At 40.0% G+C, this 13,423-nt stretch overlaps 1 protein-coding gene across 2 annotated transcripts in view; it reads right to left on the minus strand.

The window, feature by feature from the left end:
- The window catches only part of whrnb (whirlin b), a 101,511-nt gene that overhangs the window by 8,705 nt on the left and 79,383 nt on the right, over positions 1 to 13,423 (minus strand). For both annotated transcript variants that reach the window (XM_067600617.1, XM_067600608.1), the window contains exons 6-10: positions 10,958 to 11,143; positions 9,794 to 9,985; positions 5,925 to 5,999; positions 4,242 to 4,941; positions 2,504 to 2,679 (exon numbers count right to left, since the gene is read on the minus strand). In XM_067600617.1, the coding sequence (XP_067456718.1) occupies positions 2,504 to 2,679; positions 4,242 to 4,941; positions 5,925 to 5,999; positions 9,794 to 9,985; positions 10,958 to 11,143 (1,329 nt within the window). The remainder of the gene's footprint in view (positions 1 to 2,503; positions 2,680 to 4,241; positions 4,942 to 5,924; positions 6,000 to 9,793; positions 9,986 to 10,957; positions 11,144 to 13,423) is intronic.

Below are 13,423 nucleotides of genomic sequence, written 5' to 3' on the forward strand. Positions count from 1 at the left end.
CTAAAATGCACAACTCTTGTCTTATTAATCATAATATATCGACTGCCAAAAACAACCAGCACTTTTACGGATGAGTTCAATGACCTGTTGTCCCAAACTTCAACTTGATTTTATATTGATTTCTGGGGACTTAAATATCCATGTAGATAATAACACTGGGGACTACTGTTATAAAGAGCTAAACAACCTGCTGGAGGCCTTTGGTTTCTCTTAGCATGTAACTGGACAATTTATAACCTGGGCCATACTTTAGGATTAATTACATCTAAAGGAGTAAATGTCCTTTCCATGGCAGCATTTGATGTTGCTTCATCAGACCATTAAAAAGCTCGCCCATACTTTTATTTCCAGTCGGCCAGACTACTGTAACGCGGTGCTCATGGGAAAACCTAAAAGGCATCTCGATTGACTGCAGCCACTCCAGAATGCAGCTGCTAGAGTTTTAACAAGAAAAAGGAAATATGACCATATAACACCTGTGCTGGGCTCATTACACTGGCTTCCAGTAAGTTTTAGAATTGATTTTAAAATTTTAACACTTGTTTTTAAGGCCCTATATGGTCTGGCACCCCAATTTCTCTCTGACATGCTTGTAAGCTATGAACCAGCTAGACCCCTCAGGTCATCTGGTTGTTCCCTGGGTCTCCATGAAAACCGGTGAAACTGCTTTTAGCTTTTACACTCCAAGGCGCCGGAACATCCTACTAATCATGTGATGTCATGTCATCCTTTAAAACTAAACTGAAAACATTCCTTTTTAGCTTTAGCTTTAGCTTTTGTAATGGTTTTTAACTCACTATTTATGTGTTTGTGTTAACTTATATCTAATGTTTTATCTACATTCTTGTGTTTTTGTGGCTGTAACTTAGCTCATGCTCTATGATGCACATTGTGCTTCCACCTGGAATGAAATGTGCTATATAAATAAAGTTTTGCTTGCTTGCTCGATGTAGTGACCACAACTTCAAATGCATTCGCCTTTACTTTTAATGATTTCTGGTTATTTTAAAACAGTTCTCTTTGCTTTTCACACCACTATCACACAGAAGGCATGGACTGCTGAGTGCAAATTGTCCCAGAAACAGAAAAAAACAGAAATCTGCTTCTGTGTGGGCTCATTCACTGTAAAAAAAAAAAAAAAAAAGAAAAGAAAAAAAGAAAAAAAAGGAAAGGGTGTTAAAACATTTGACTGTATCTATTCAGTCTGAAGTCACGTACCTGCTAGATAAAATGGATGCAAAGGGAGTAGGGTGTGTGTAAATGTAAGGTGGGAGGGACAACAGCAGTTAAACAGGTGGCCTAAAATATTTTCTGGATTTTATTTCAGTGTTGTTTATCATCACTAAATGACTGCATGTGTGAACGTATAATGTGACGCACTGTGTTTTGTGTTTGAGGATTTTCACCATGATGTGATTTTGCTGATCGTATGAAGACTCTTTTAGATCTTTTAGAGCACAATTTTGTGGTTTTTCAAATGGAGCACAGTTTTGGTGTTTGAGTCATCTCTTCTCAAAACTGGGCTTTTGTTTCTAGCTCCGCATTATGCAAATGGAAAAAAAACTATTTGCCATCACAGTATTATCACTATGATGATATTTTTCCTCAAATTTGAAACATGTAAAGAGAAACAGAGAAATGATTGCGCTCACTCAGAAAACAATGTTGTGGCTTCTTACTTGCTTTGAATTGATTCTGTACAATGTGTTTCTGCATTAAATGTGTCCTGAATATTCAAGCCTTGATGCTTAAACATCTGTGCTGTGCATCTCTTTCACGATGGGCTTTAATTTTTTGAGTTTGTACAAATTATTCCTCTTTATTTCTCATTGTATTGCCCTTGCATGCTCTAATTGGATCATGACTATGCAAACTGACCCGACCAAACTGATTTCCATTGAAAGCAAATTAAATCAACAGCATTTTAAAAAAAATGACACTATTACATTTCATTTTCTTTTCCCACATGTAAGAAAATGAAGGTTTTAATACAGTACTCGGGGGTTAACAAGTTAATTCAGATCTTTAAATATCACACAACTTGGGTTTATTCTTATACATCAAGTGCAGCTCTAATTACAAGTTTATATCATTGTTAAAATCACATCTTCAATTATTAGTCTTCTTGTATGAAAATGAGCTGAGACAGAGTGTACTTCATCTTAATCCTGTTTCTTCATCTGTTGCTTTGATTGGACTGCTGCCAGTGACACAGTGATGTGGTAAATCGTTTGAGACACATAATCTGGCTCTGTATTATTAATTACATTGTTGTATCAGCTGTGCTTCTGTTTGTCTAGAACAAGCTGTGGTGCAAGTTATGTTTGCTGAATTCATTTTATAAAGGAAATGGAAATAATAATAAGAATAAATAGTGATCCAGAGACCTGAAATTATAATCAAATAAACTTATTGGGTTGACACAGTAAGTCACAGGGAGAACTTTGAGCTACACTGTGAATCAAATGACTTGTTAAAGGGAGTGTTTATGTGCAGCCCTCACCTGTCTGGTGGCCCCTGGAGGAGGTGCGTGGGCCCCTTGCTGCTCTGGATGGCCCTGCTGGTTCTTGTTGGGTCGAGGGCTGCCGTCTTTACTGAGGCCTCCCACCTCGGCTATATCCACCCCGCTGTCCTCACTCAGAGTCTGGCCACTGTCTGACAGCTGGGACAGCGTGGCCCCTGCACGGGACGACATATATACTGTAGTTAGTACACAAACAGGTGATACATACTGTACTGTTTAAACAGACCCACATTCCTAATTCCTCCTCTCATTATTATAAGTATATCTTATCATATGTTATTAAGAAGGCTCCCTGTTTCTGTCTCTGCTCCTGTTTGCTGCTTGTTTGTATCAAACTGTTAACCTGATAAATTCACAGTATAGTCATGAGTGTAAGTTTGGTTTCAGAAGTGGGTAGACAAATGAAGTCAGAGGTTCTTTAACTAAAAACAAAGAATGACTAAAAGTATATGAATGTTCTGTATCAAAGCTATATTTATGCTTTTTTTTCGTTCCAAATAAGCCTCCCGAGCCTTCATGTATGCTGCTCTTTTTGACTGGAAAAATCAAAGTATCTTTTTCAACCATTTGGTCTCACTTTGTGTTTCTAAACTGTGTCTTTGACTGGAATATTTGTATCTGTTGAGATTATCACTGTTCTCTGTTTTTTTCCACTTTCTGGATTTACTTTGAAGACTTTTCTAATATTCTGTATCTATTTTTACATTCCCTTTTTATGGATTATCAGTTGCAGTTATTTGTCATTCCAATCTTATCTATTTAGGGATCCTTATCCAGTATCAGAAGCTGCTATCTTGACAGGACACTGATGTGAAAGAAAATCTGTTAAAGATCCCCTCCAGACATATATCAAAACATATAAAAACACTCTGCACAATAATGTGTGTCTGATATGGCTTTTCCACAAAAAAAGTAGATATAACACTTTAAAATCCTTAAAATGACATCTATGCTCTCTGTCATTAAAAATCTATGAATATGCAAATATAATTCATCTCAGAAGTTTAACTGCTCCGACCTCACTGTAGGGTCCGCTCTCAGTGGACCTTACAGAAACTTGAAGCAGTGGAGCTTTCAAGTTTCCACATCATGCTTCCAAACTAGTTGTGATATCATAACTCACGCTTACAGGCCCCTTAAAATCAGATTTTCAATGAGCACAGAGAAATTTTTCCATTTTCAGGAGATTAATGTGAAAAAAGCCTCCAGTCTCAAACTCTGCACACACATCACTGTGCACTGTGAAGCTAAAACATCTAACTGTAGGGAACTGTGGGGGCTTTAAATAAAATAATGGTAGCTTTTAATGTGAAACATCTGCAGGAAGTGTTGAGCTTAATTAACATCGACATCAGACAAAAGAACTTATAGGAATCAATCAGTCAATGAAAATTGTGTTTCTGTGAAAAAAGAGAACTGCAGTAGGAATGATGCTAAATTTACCATGTGAGCAATAGACTCAACACTCAAGAGGCAGAGGAAGGTAATTCCCCCCCGCCTCAATGTTTTTACTCAGCCAAACATACCAGCAGCAAGTCAAAGCTGCCAGAAGGCAAATTTATTTTCTACCACCAGAGAGATTTTGCATGATACAGTCACATTGTTCTGTAACAAATTCTAATCTTGTCATACATTATAATTTGTTGTTATATGTTGAGGAATATGTGAAATGTATTTTTGCGAGGGACACCACACACTCATACAGAGAGCTGTGTACCTCTTTGCTGTGGTCTGGTGTCTGCAGACAGCCGGTTCATGTCTGTAATGATGACTCTCTGGATGAGGGCAGGTGAGCAAGGCCGGTCAGGACTGCAGGGCGGAGCAGCAGGTGTGATGAGAGAAGGGCACGGGGAGGGACATGGTGATGGATGAGGTGATGGATGAGGAGAGGGCATGGGTGAGGCAGCAATGGAAGAGGATGCGGATTTCGACAAGATGGAGGATTTCTCATAAGATGATGATCTAGAAGAGAGTTTGACAGACGCCTCTGGCTTAGCGGAGCCGGAGGAGTCCTGGTGGTGCGAGAAGCCTGGGCAGGTGTGGTGACCTGAACTGGGCCGGCTGTGGTGGTGGAGGTGATGAGCAACGTGGGGGTGGCTGTGGGGATCAGAGTCGGAGAGCTGGAGGGAACTGTGGCAGGTATGATGGAGTGAGTTGAGGGAAGTATGGTGGCCAGTGCAGGTGTGGTGGGCTGAGGCCTGGGAGGGCTGGTGGATTCCGGGGAGGGATTTGAGTGACTTGTGGAGGCAGTCCTGAAGCAGCCGGGTGGGACCAGTGAAGAGCAGGCTGGAGCTGGGCTGCACCAGTCGGGCTGAAGGCTTCCGATTCAGCTCCTTCTCCCTGGACGGCCTGCTCTGTGCCTGGAGAGGAGTAGACCTGAAGGGTGGAGGAGATTCACCTGCAGCCTGCATTTCATCCTGTCAGTAACAAGAAGATAATCCCACATGAATCCACTTCTATTCTCTGAGCCATAAAGTAAGTGAATTGAAATGTCTGGCACCAGCTCTTGTTTCACAAGACATCTAGTATGTGTATGCATCATTTTCTGTATTCCTATTGTGTAAAGGAATAATTAGTACCAGAAATCATACAAAAAATTACATGATGACAATCTTAAGGATTATAACTTTAAAGGAAGGGTTCCCCCAAATTATTAAAAGAGATGGTTTGGTTCCTCCACCAGTTTCATACTCTCGTCCAGAGCCAGTGATTATGACACCTACTGGCCCAGACAGCTATATATATATATATATATATATATATATATATTCATATATTTTGACTCCTGATGATTCGGAGACCTTTGACATCTTGTTGACCTCAAGGTCAAATCTTCAAAAACTGCCTGCCAGATTTCTAAGAAATTTGATGTTGTTATTCATGCTCTTCAGAGGATGAACTTTTGATTTTCCCATGAACTTTCATCCAGGGCCTCCCTCAAGCCAAGAAATTTACAATTGCAAATGAGATCTAATAAATTTATGCTTAAATTGCCATGAAATGTACTGAGCAGCGACATGCTCCCGAGGGAATTAAGTCTTGATTTTAATGACTTCATGATCTTTCTTCTTGTGTCACCCTCAGGGCAAGCTTCAGATTTTAGCCCCAGCATGTTTTTTTCATCTAACTCCACACTTACATGTTGCAGAATGTGATGAAGATTGTAGCTTCAATAGAACTCCCAGCGAGCCTTTCAGTCTTTAGTCTTGTTATGTGATCTGTCCTGTGTGTAACACTGTGGTGATTTTTATTGTATCCTGATGCCTGAGATATTGCTAAAAATGGACAAACAGGGAGATCTATCCACAAACATTAAAGTGATCTCTGCATATGCATTTTATATACTGTGTGTCTCCGGTTGGTGCAAATCATGCCATATAAAACAAAGAATGACACATACCAGTGCGATGTTTCGTAAGGCATTAGTGATCTCCTCCTGGTCTTTTTCTGCCCAGCTACCAACAGAGCCATCAGCCTGAAAGAAACAGTATGAAGTATTGTAGTACTACAGGGCTAAAACTGATAAAAACTTGATGGTTTACTATAGCCTACTTAATGCAGATGCCAAATGGATGGGATTTGCCCCATAGGACAACATAATGACTTCAGAAAGTTGAGACAGTTAGAACAAAGTGAGAAACTGTTTGTTTATTGGGTTTTTTTTTTGTCTTTTTATTATTTGAGACCCAAGGCTTTATTCATAGCTGCGGAGCCGTAGTTTCAAATAGGAGTTCAGGAAGCCACAGAAGTCCTTTAAGGGGAGCATAAGGAGTACCTTCATTTCATTATAATTTAATCAACAAATTCTCATAATGAACCTACACTCCAGAACAACTCATAGGATAGCATAGTGTTTCCAGAATGACCCATAGGAGCGTTTTCATATATATATATCTATTGGCAGTAATTGTGAAAAATAATGATGTTTTACAGAGACAACGCTGTGGTTAAGGTCTGGTTAGGTTTAGGCACAAAAACCACTTGGTTAGGGTTAAGGAAAGATCATGGTTCGGGTTAAAATGATCACTTGAAACATGGTGTGGGTTAAAGTTACTTCCTTAAAGTTACGCATCCATCATTGTCATGGCAACAGTAAACACCGTGTCAATTGTAGTTATGGTTTTTAAAAAACTGTCGCGGTTGGAAACAGGATGCAAACAGTGGTCTCCTGCAGCAAAGTCCAAAGTCCACTTTTTTCCATCTATCTATCTATCTAGCCATAACACAATACACAATACACAGAATATGAGCCCCCATTACTGTCACATCACACATTTAATAATCAAACAATACTGCAACCCTGCTGATATTGATAAACATTTTAATCCAATTTAATATATGTTTATTTCTTACAATTTATTATGATATATTTAGCCCATATCTGGCTTTATTGTTTTTCTTAATGAGCTACTACAGCCAAAGAAAAATCACCTTCTGTGCTCAGAGATCTTTAGTGTTGCAGAGTGAGCTTGGACTGAGAGAAGGAAGAGACAATTCACACTACAGTGGATGATGATACAGAGTGCAAAGAATCAGACAGAATTATTATTCTTATAATTATTTATCATGCACACATAAATGGAAGCTTGATTGGCTGATTTTTATTGTAATATTTGCACCCTGAACATCCATATAAATTTGTATCCAGCAGGTTTCTTTGGCCTTCTTTTCATTCTGCTGTCCTTGACATACTACAGTTTTAAGCTTCAGTATAAATAGCTCTATCTCTCTATGCACATCTCCAAATACCCCTCCCCCACTGGCTTGGCATGCTACCACATTTTTAGCTATGTTAATTACAGCTATTGGCTATTCTAAATGACTATCTTGCAGCCAACCTGCATAGAAATATATATTTAATGAGACAATGCTGTGTCATAACATGATGTTGCTACAATGAATCTCATTGAGTAACTAAGTGCCTGTCAATTAAATGCAATTAGAGTTTCATTGGGGGAAGGAAAGGGTGGGGGGTGACACTCACAGTAATGAGAGTGTCAGCATGGGCAATTACACATGTGCATACACATATGGTGTGGTGATCTTTGTGACTGTGAAGGCCATAGTATATGATTCATGTCATTTTCATACTCATCAAACCATTCAGTGACCCCTCGTGTCCTGTGAATTGGGGCATTGTCATCCTGGAAGAGACCACTCCCATCAGGATAGAAATGTTTCATCATAGGATAAAGCTGATCACTCAGAACAACTTTGTATTGACTAGCAGTGACCCTTCCCTCTAAGGGGACAAGTGAACCCAAGCCACGCCAGCAAAATACCCCCCACAGCATAACAGAGCCACCAGATGCCCTCACTGGAGAGGTCAAGCATTCAAGCCTGTACCGCTTTTTCCTTCAATTTGTCACCCGTCTGTAGCTAACCACAACAAGACAAATGCACTGCTCCCGTGGGCACACAGAGTGAGGAGTTTGGTCGGGCAGAGGGCCAGAATGTGCAGCAGATAATCCATGCTTCGCTCAAGCTAAAAGCTAACTGTGTTATAACATTGTGTTGCTCTGTTGGGTCCTCTAGGCCAGACTGTTGGAGGAAGTGGATCAGAGGAAGACTGGAACCTGGCAGAATGAGGCCTCTGTGGATTGATGTTGGCCACAGTGAAACATCAATACTACATAGTTGACAGGCTGGTCTGTGAGAAAGACTGATGCTAGCAAGCTGGGACTGAGGGAGATGGGAACAAATGATATGTGCAGTGACACTCTAACTCACACACACATACAAACAAACACATGTTCAGTCCTCTGTGTGGAAGGCCATTACATGAGTAGAACAGAATCACCATACTCTCATGTCTACACACTCATAGGTTCCCATCATACCTATGTACAGTCCTGTATGCTTTGATCACATGCACAACTACTGAAAATTACGTAGCAGGGGTGGGACAAAAAATGATGAGGCAATATGTTACAATATTTCCTCTTGTGGCGTCAAGTATTTTCTATGTTTTTACACAGACAAGAACTCACATTTAATTTCCCTACACTAGTCTGTTTACAGTTTTGGCTGACCAGAGAGTCACCACCTCCTGACTGGTGCTTAAATGTTTAATCATATATGGATTTTACACAATAATTTTCTATAGCAAATTGCTATAGAGATTATTGTTAAATTTAAGAGTTGCTCTCACGTCTCCTCGGAAATTTGAACTCTGCTCTACTCTCTGGGGAAAAGTAGTTTCATTCAGTTTGTTCGACAGCTGTGTTGTGTTGAAAAAAATTCATATTGCACTAAACTGATATCCTGTACATTACTGTCATGCACGTTAACTGACTGTTTTCCATTGAAAATGTATTTTTAACAGCATATTTTCTCTTCAGCTGCAGATCATGTGATATATCATAGATAAATGGTATAAATGTATGTATCACAGGATTGCCTTTGTTGTGATATATGTGCACAAATCAGACACTCAGTGGCATCAGGGACACAGAAAAGGCTCTGATCAGCAAAGCGATTAAAGCTTCAGCAGCATCAAGATGTTTATGCAGATTTTTCTCTAGAAATACACAAAAGGCAGGAAGTGATGTAATAAATGCTTCATATTACATATTAATATCAAATGAAGTATTAGGGACCGACCAGGTGAAAATAAACAACATAGAAAATTATATACAAATATAATACAAGTGAGATTTGTTGATTTAGATGTGTTCCTCATGCCATCAATGTGTCTGTATTTGTGTACATATTTACAATATTCACATGTTATCACTTTTCTGTATTTGACTGCTCGTCGGAGTATTATCACTGACCTGTTCGGGAGGTTTTTTTCATTGAGTTTGTTTGGTGCTCAGTTCTGATTGTGTATTTTAATAAAGTCTGTTTCAAATGAATAACAGATTGCTTTTTCTCTTGTTTTTTCCAATCACGTCTATCCGCAATCAAGAGGTGTAGTCTGTTTTGTTAATTGCTAATGAAATTAACATTTTGTTCCAGCCAGCTGGCACAGATTGTAAATTATTTTGAGCTTGCAGTGAATCAATATTTCATGTCAGATGATTTGGTAAGCAGCCATGTGACAAGAATGATAATGCTCAGCAAGATGGTTGTTAATGCAAAATATGCAAAAATATCTTTGACAAAGTTAAAAATTCATTCGCCCTGTTGTGGCTTATCCTGTGAAAATGAACACACTGCTCTGTTATCCTTATTTAGCTGATATGAACCTTTAAATAGGGTCAGATTGGGGGATTATTGCACTCAATATTACCACATTTTCACTGTTACAGTAGATGATAGATCTACCTTAGCAGGGGTGGTGTGTCCAGTATCATGGATCACAGGGGCTGCATGAAGGCAGTGGCCCTGTGGATGAAGAACTCCCAGGCCTCCATGCCAGGTCTGGTGGGCCTCCCTTTCGCGGTGCAACACCAGTCCGTCGTACAATTCAAGGTCGTGGGGGGCCACCAGACTCCTCACCTCAGACAGCATGGACAGCTGGAGGCAAGGAGAAGACAAAACAATTCTACAATTAAAAAAAGAGCAAAGAATAGCTCGGGTCAGCTGATGCTCTTTTAAAAAAAATACTATATGTGGGATTTTTATGTGATTGCAGCATCTTTCAAATCATTCCTACACAATAAAAGCCGACACAATGTAATTAGCAAACAGCAAAATTGTGCAGGGCAAGGCAATGTTTTGGTCTTAAAGTTTTAAAATAGAAAATGTTTTTTTATACTGTCATGAAACTCAAATTCCCAAAACAATGGAGCCATATTGTAAAAAGAATTACATCACTATATAATTTTCATAAAATATGTGTTTTTAAGACTGAATAGGAAACCAAATGAACACTGTTAACACAAAGAGAAAATTGTTCAAAATGGCCATATCTTTTGAAATCACACTGGCCTCTAGGTGCATTTGTACTTTTCTAACTTTTTGTAGTTAATTCACCTTGATTCTGAGATTGCTCTGCTCTGAACTGAAATGTCTTCATTTTTAGCCATGCTAGTGGCCTCGTCTGTCCACCACTTCACTCCAGACTGAAATATCTTGCCATGAAATTTTGTACAAACATTTTCAAACTTGTAGTCTTCAGCCCTAACTGACGCTGACTCAAGTGACATCATTTGAGTCAACTTTCACACAGCTCGCTCTGGAGACACAAAAGACTTTATATAACTTTTTTCACACATACGGTGGTGCTCTGCAACACCTGGAAACACGCTGGAATTCACCTTTAAGTTCAGACGAAGCCTTTGCTGTTAAAGTTAAGCTGCAAGCCTTTTTAGAATTTGCCAGGTGACTCCAGTCCATACCTCTGTTTTCTACTAGATGATCGCTGAAGTTCTCTGTAAATTCACAGATTTTCTGTTAAAAAACTGTGTGCACATATTCCTAGATTCGGTTACATTCAAGTATTTTCTCCTGTGTTCCTGAAAAAACCTTTAGATCTCAGACTCGTACCTTTGCGTGTGTGTTGAAGAGCTCAAACAGAGCCATGGCCAGAGGCTCCACTCCTATGTGTCCCTCCTGGTACTCCTGGAGGTAGTAGGCCATGGTCTGTCTCTCTAGCTCTGTCAGCAGCATGTAGGCCTGCTGCTCCAGAGACACCTGGGCTCCAGGCGGGCCGGCACCCCTGTAAACCGCCGGCTGGATGGTCAGATAGGTCAACGCATGAGGAAAGATGAAGAGAAAAATGAAGGGAGAAAATATGAGGGTCACGTACAGATAGAATAAGATCAGTTATCTAACTCTATGACCCCAGAGTAGCATGCAGACAGAAAGTCTTGTGATGTGTGCAGACCTCCCATTCCCCCTCTCCCATCCTGCACACACATGGCAGTAGCTGAGCTTATCACGCTCAGGGAATATAGGAACCACTTCAAAGTCGCAGGGAGAGTCAGTCAGAACTTGTTTGCCTTTAGGACTCCATCATCGTTATCTTCATAAGCAGCTCAACTTGGAAACAGGTCCTCTCACTGTTGGTAGATTGACAGAGTTTCAGCGAGGTCCCGTGGCTTTACGCCAATCCTGAAAACCTTTCTATGGAACAAAAAGCAGCCTGCAAGAGCTGCTGGGGGAGATTTCTCCTCCCACAAAGTTTCAGCTGTGAAACAAATAAACTGTTCATTAGATAGCGGATATAAGCCTACACATGATGCGCTGAGACTTAGCACGGCTCTGTGATGGTGAAGCTCAAGTAAAACACCATATAATAAATGAGACTGCAGAAGGCCATTAACAAGAAAGCTATTCTCTGTGCTTAAGGTTAAATAATATCCATAACTGAAGAATAAAAGGCTTAGAGATATAGCCTGAGAGGGAGAAAGGACAGAAACAGAAAGAGGTGGAGACAAAACAAGGATCAAGAGAAGCTCTTACTGTAATTTGTTGGATTGAGAAATCAATACTTTCTAAGAGTTTGCCAATTGAATTTGACCTTGAGCGTCCCTCCGTCAACTTACAGGATTGACTTTAAGCGTACTGACATGATAAAGGAGGAAAGAGATCACTTTAAAGCTCAGAGTTAGAGGATATAAACACTCTCATGTCTCTGACAGAAGCTCACTCTGAGCTATGATTGTATCTGATGTGAGGGGCCCCTAGTTGGGGCCAAAATTGAATGAAGTCAAATCGATCGAGTGAAATCTGATTCTTGAGGACAATGATGAGACAGTGTATCCGAAGGCTTTTCTTTCATTATAAAAAACACTAAGAAGTGTTTTGCTTTAAAACTTTAATGGAATTCTTTGTGGATCAACAAAAATCAAATAGCAGTTGTAGTTAATGTATAAGGGAGAAAATAATCTGTGAAAATTCTCCAATCTCTGGTCTTTTTTTTAATGTAATGTTTCTTTGATGACCTTTATGTGAGCAATCTAATCAGCTGTATCAAGTTAGCCTAACAGATGTTTCATAGCTTCCCAGTGTCTCTACTAATCAATAGAAAAAGGGACAGGCACAGACTACTGGTTGCAACAAGTCCACCTATCTAAAGGACACACTACATCATTTGTGATTGCCTTTAAAATCACAGTGAAAAGGCAGTGAGAGCATCTTTAGCTTTCTGTGATGTACTGTATTTCAGAGTGAAAAGGGATATGTGGGGGCGAGGAGGGATCTGATCAAATCTCGCAAACAAAGTTTTTGGTAACTGGTATCAAAACACATATTTCTGATCCATGATGTCACTCTGCCAGCTACCATGATCCATGAGCGGTGGGAGAACAACACTCGACCCAAACCATATTTGACTGGTTAGATTTATTAGTGCAGTGCCCATTCAAAATTTCTCAATACCAAGAGAGAACAGTGCCTGTCCCCTAAATGCAGACTGTAGATGCTACAATTTACTGCAGTTAGCTAAAGAAGTAGAAAGCCAAACTGGAGTGACTGTTTCACGTGACACCATATGGCGCACACTGCAGAGGAATGGCATGCAGGGGTATCGTCCACGAAGGAAGCCTCTCCTAAAGCCCAAGCACAAAAAAGCACGCCTAGAATTTGCCAGGGCCCATGCTGAAATAGATGAAGACTACTGGGACTCCATACTCTGGAGTGATGAGACTAGGATCATTGTTTTTGGAACTAATGGCTTCAAAACTATATGGCGTTGCAAAGGTGAGGATTTCAAAGAAAAATGCATGGTGCCTACAGTGAAATATGGTGGTGGCAGAGTCCTTATGTGGGGCTGCATGAGTGCTGCTGCATTTCATTGATGGTATCATGAACTCACAGATGTACTGCTCTATAATGAAAGAGAAGATATTACCATCACTCCGTGCCCTGGGTCGTCGTGCACTTTTCCAACACGACAATGATCCAAAACACACATCTAAAGCTACTGCTGCATTTTTGAAGACGAACAGGGTGAAGGTGATTGAATGGCCAAGTATGTCTCCTGATCTGAACCCAGTTGAACACCTATGG

This window comes from Thunnus thynnus, chromosome 2 (genome assembly GCF_963924715.1).
Source record: "Thunnus thynnus chromosome 2, fThuThy2.1, whole genome shotgun sequence".
In the NCBI taxonomy this organism is placed as follows: Eukaryota; Metazoa; Chordata; class Actinopteri; order Scombriformes; family Scombridae; genus Thunnus; species Thunnus thynnus.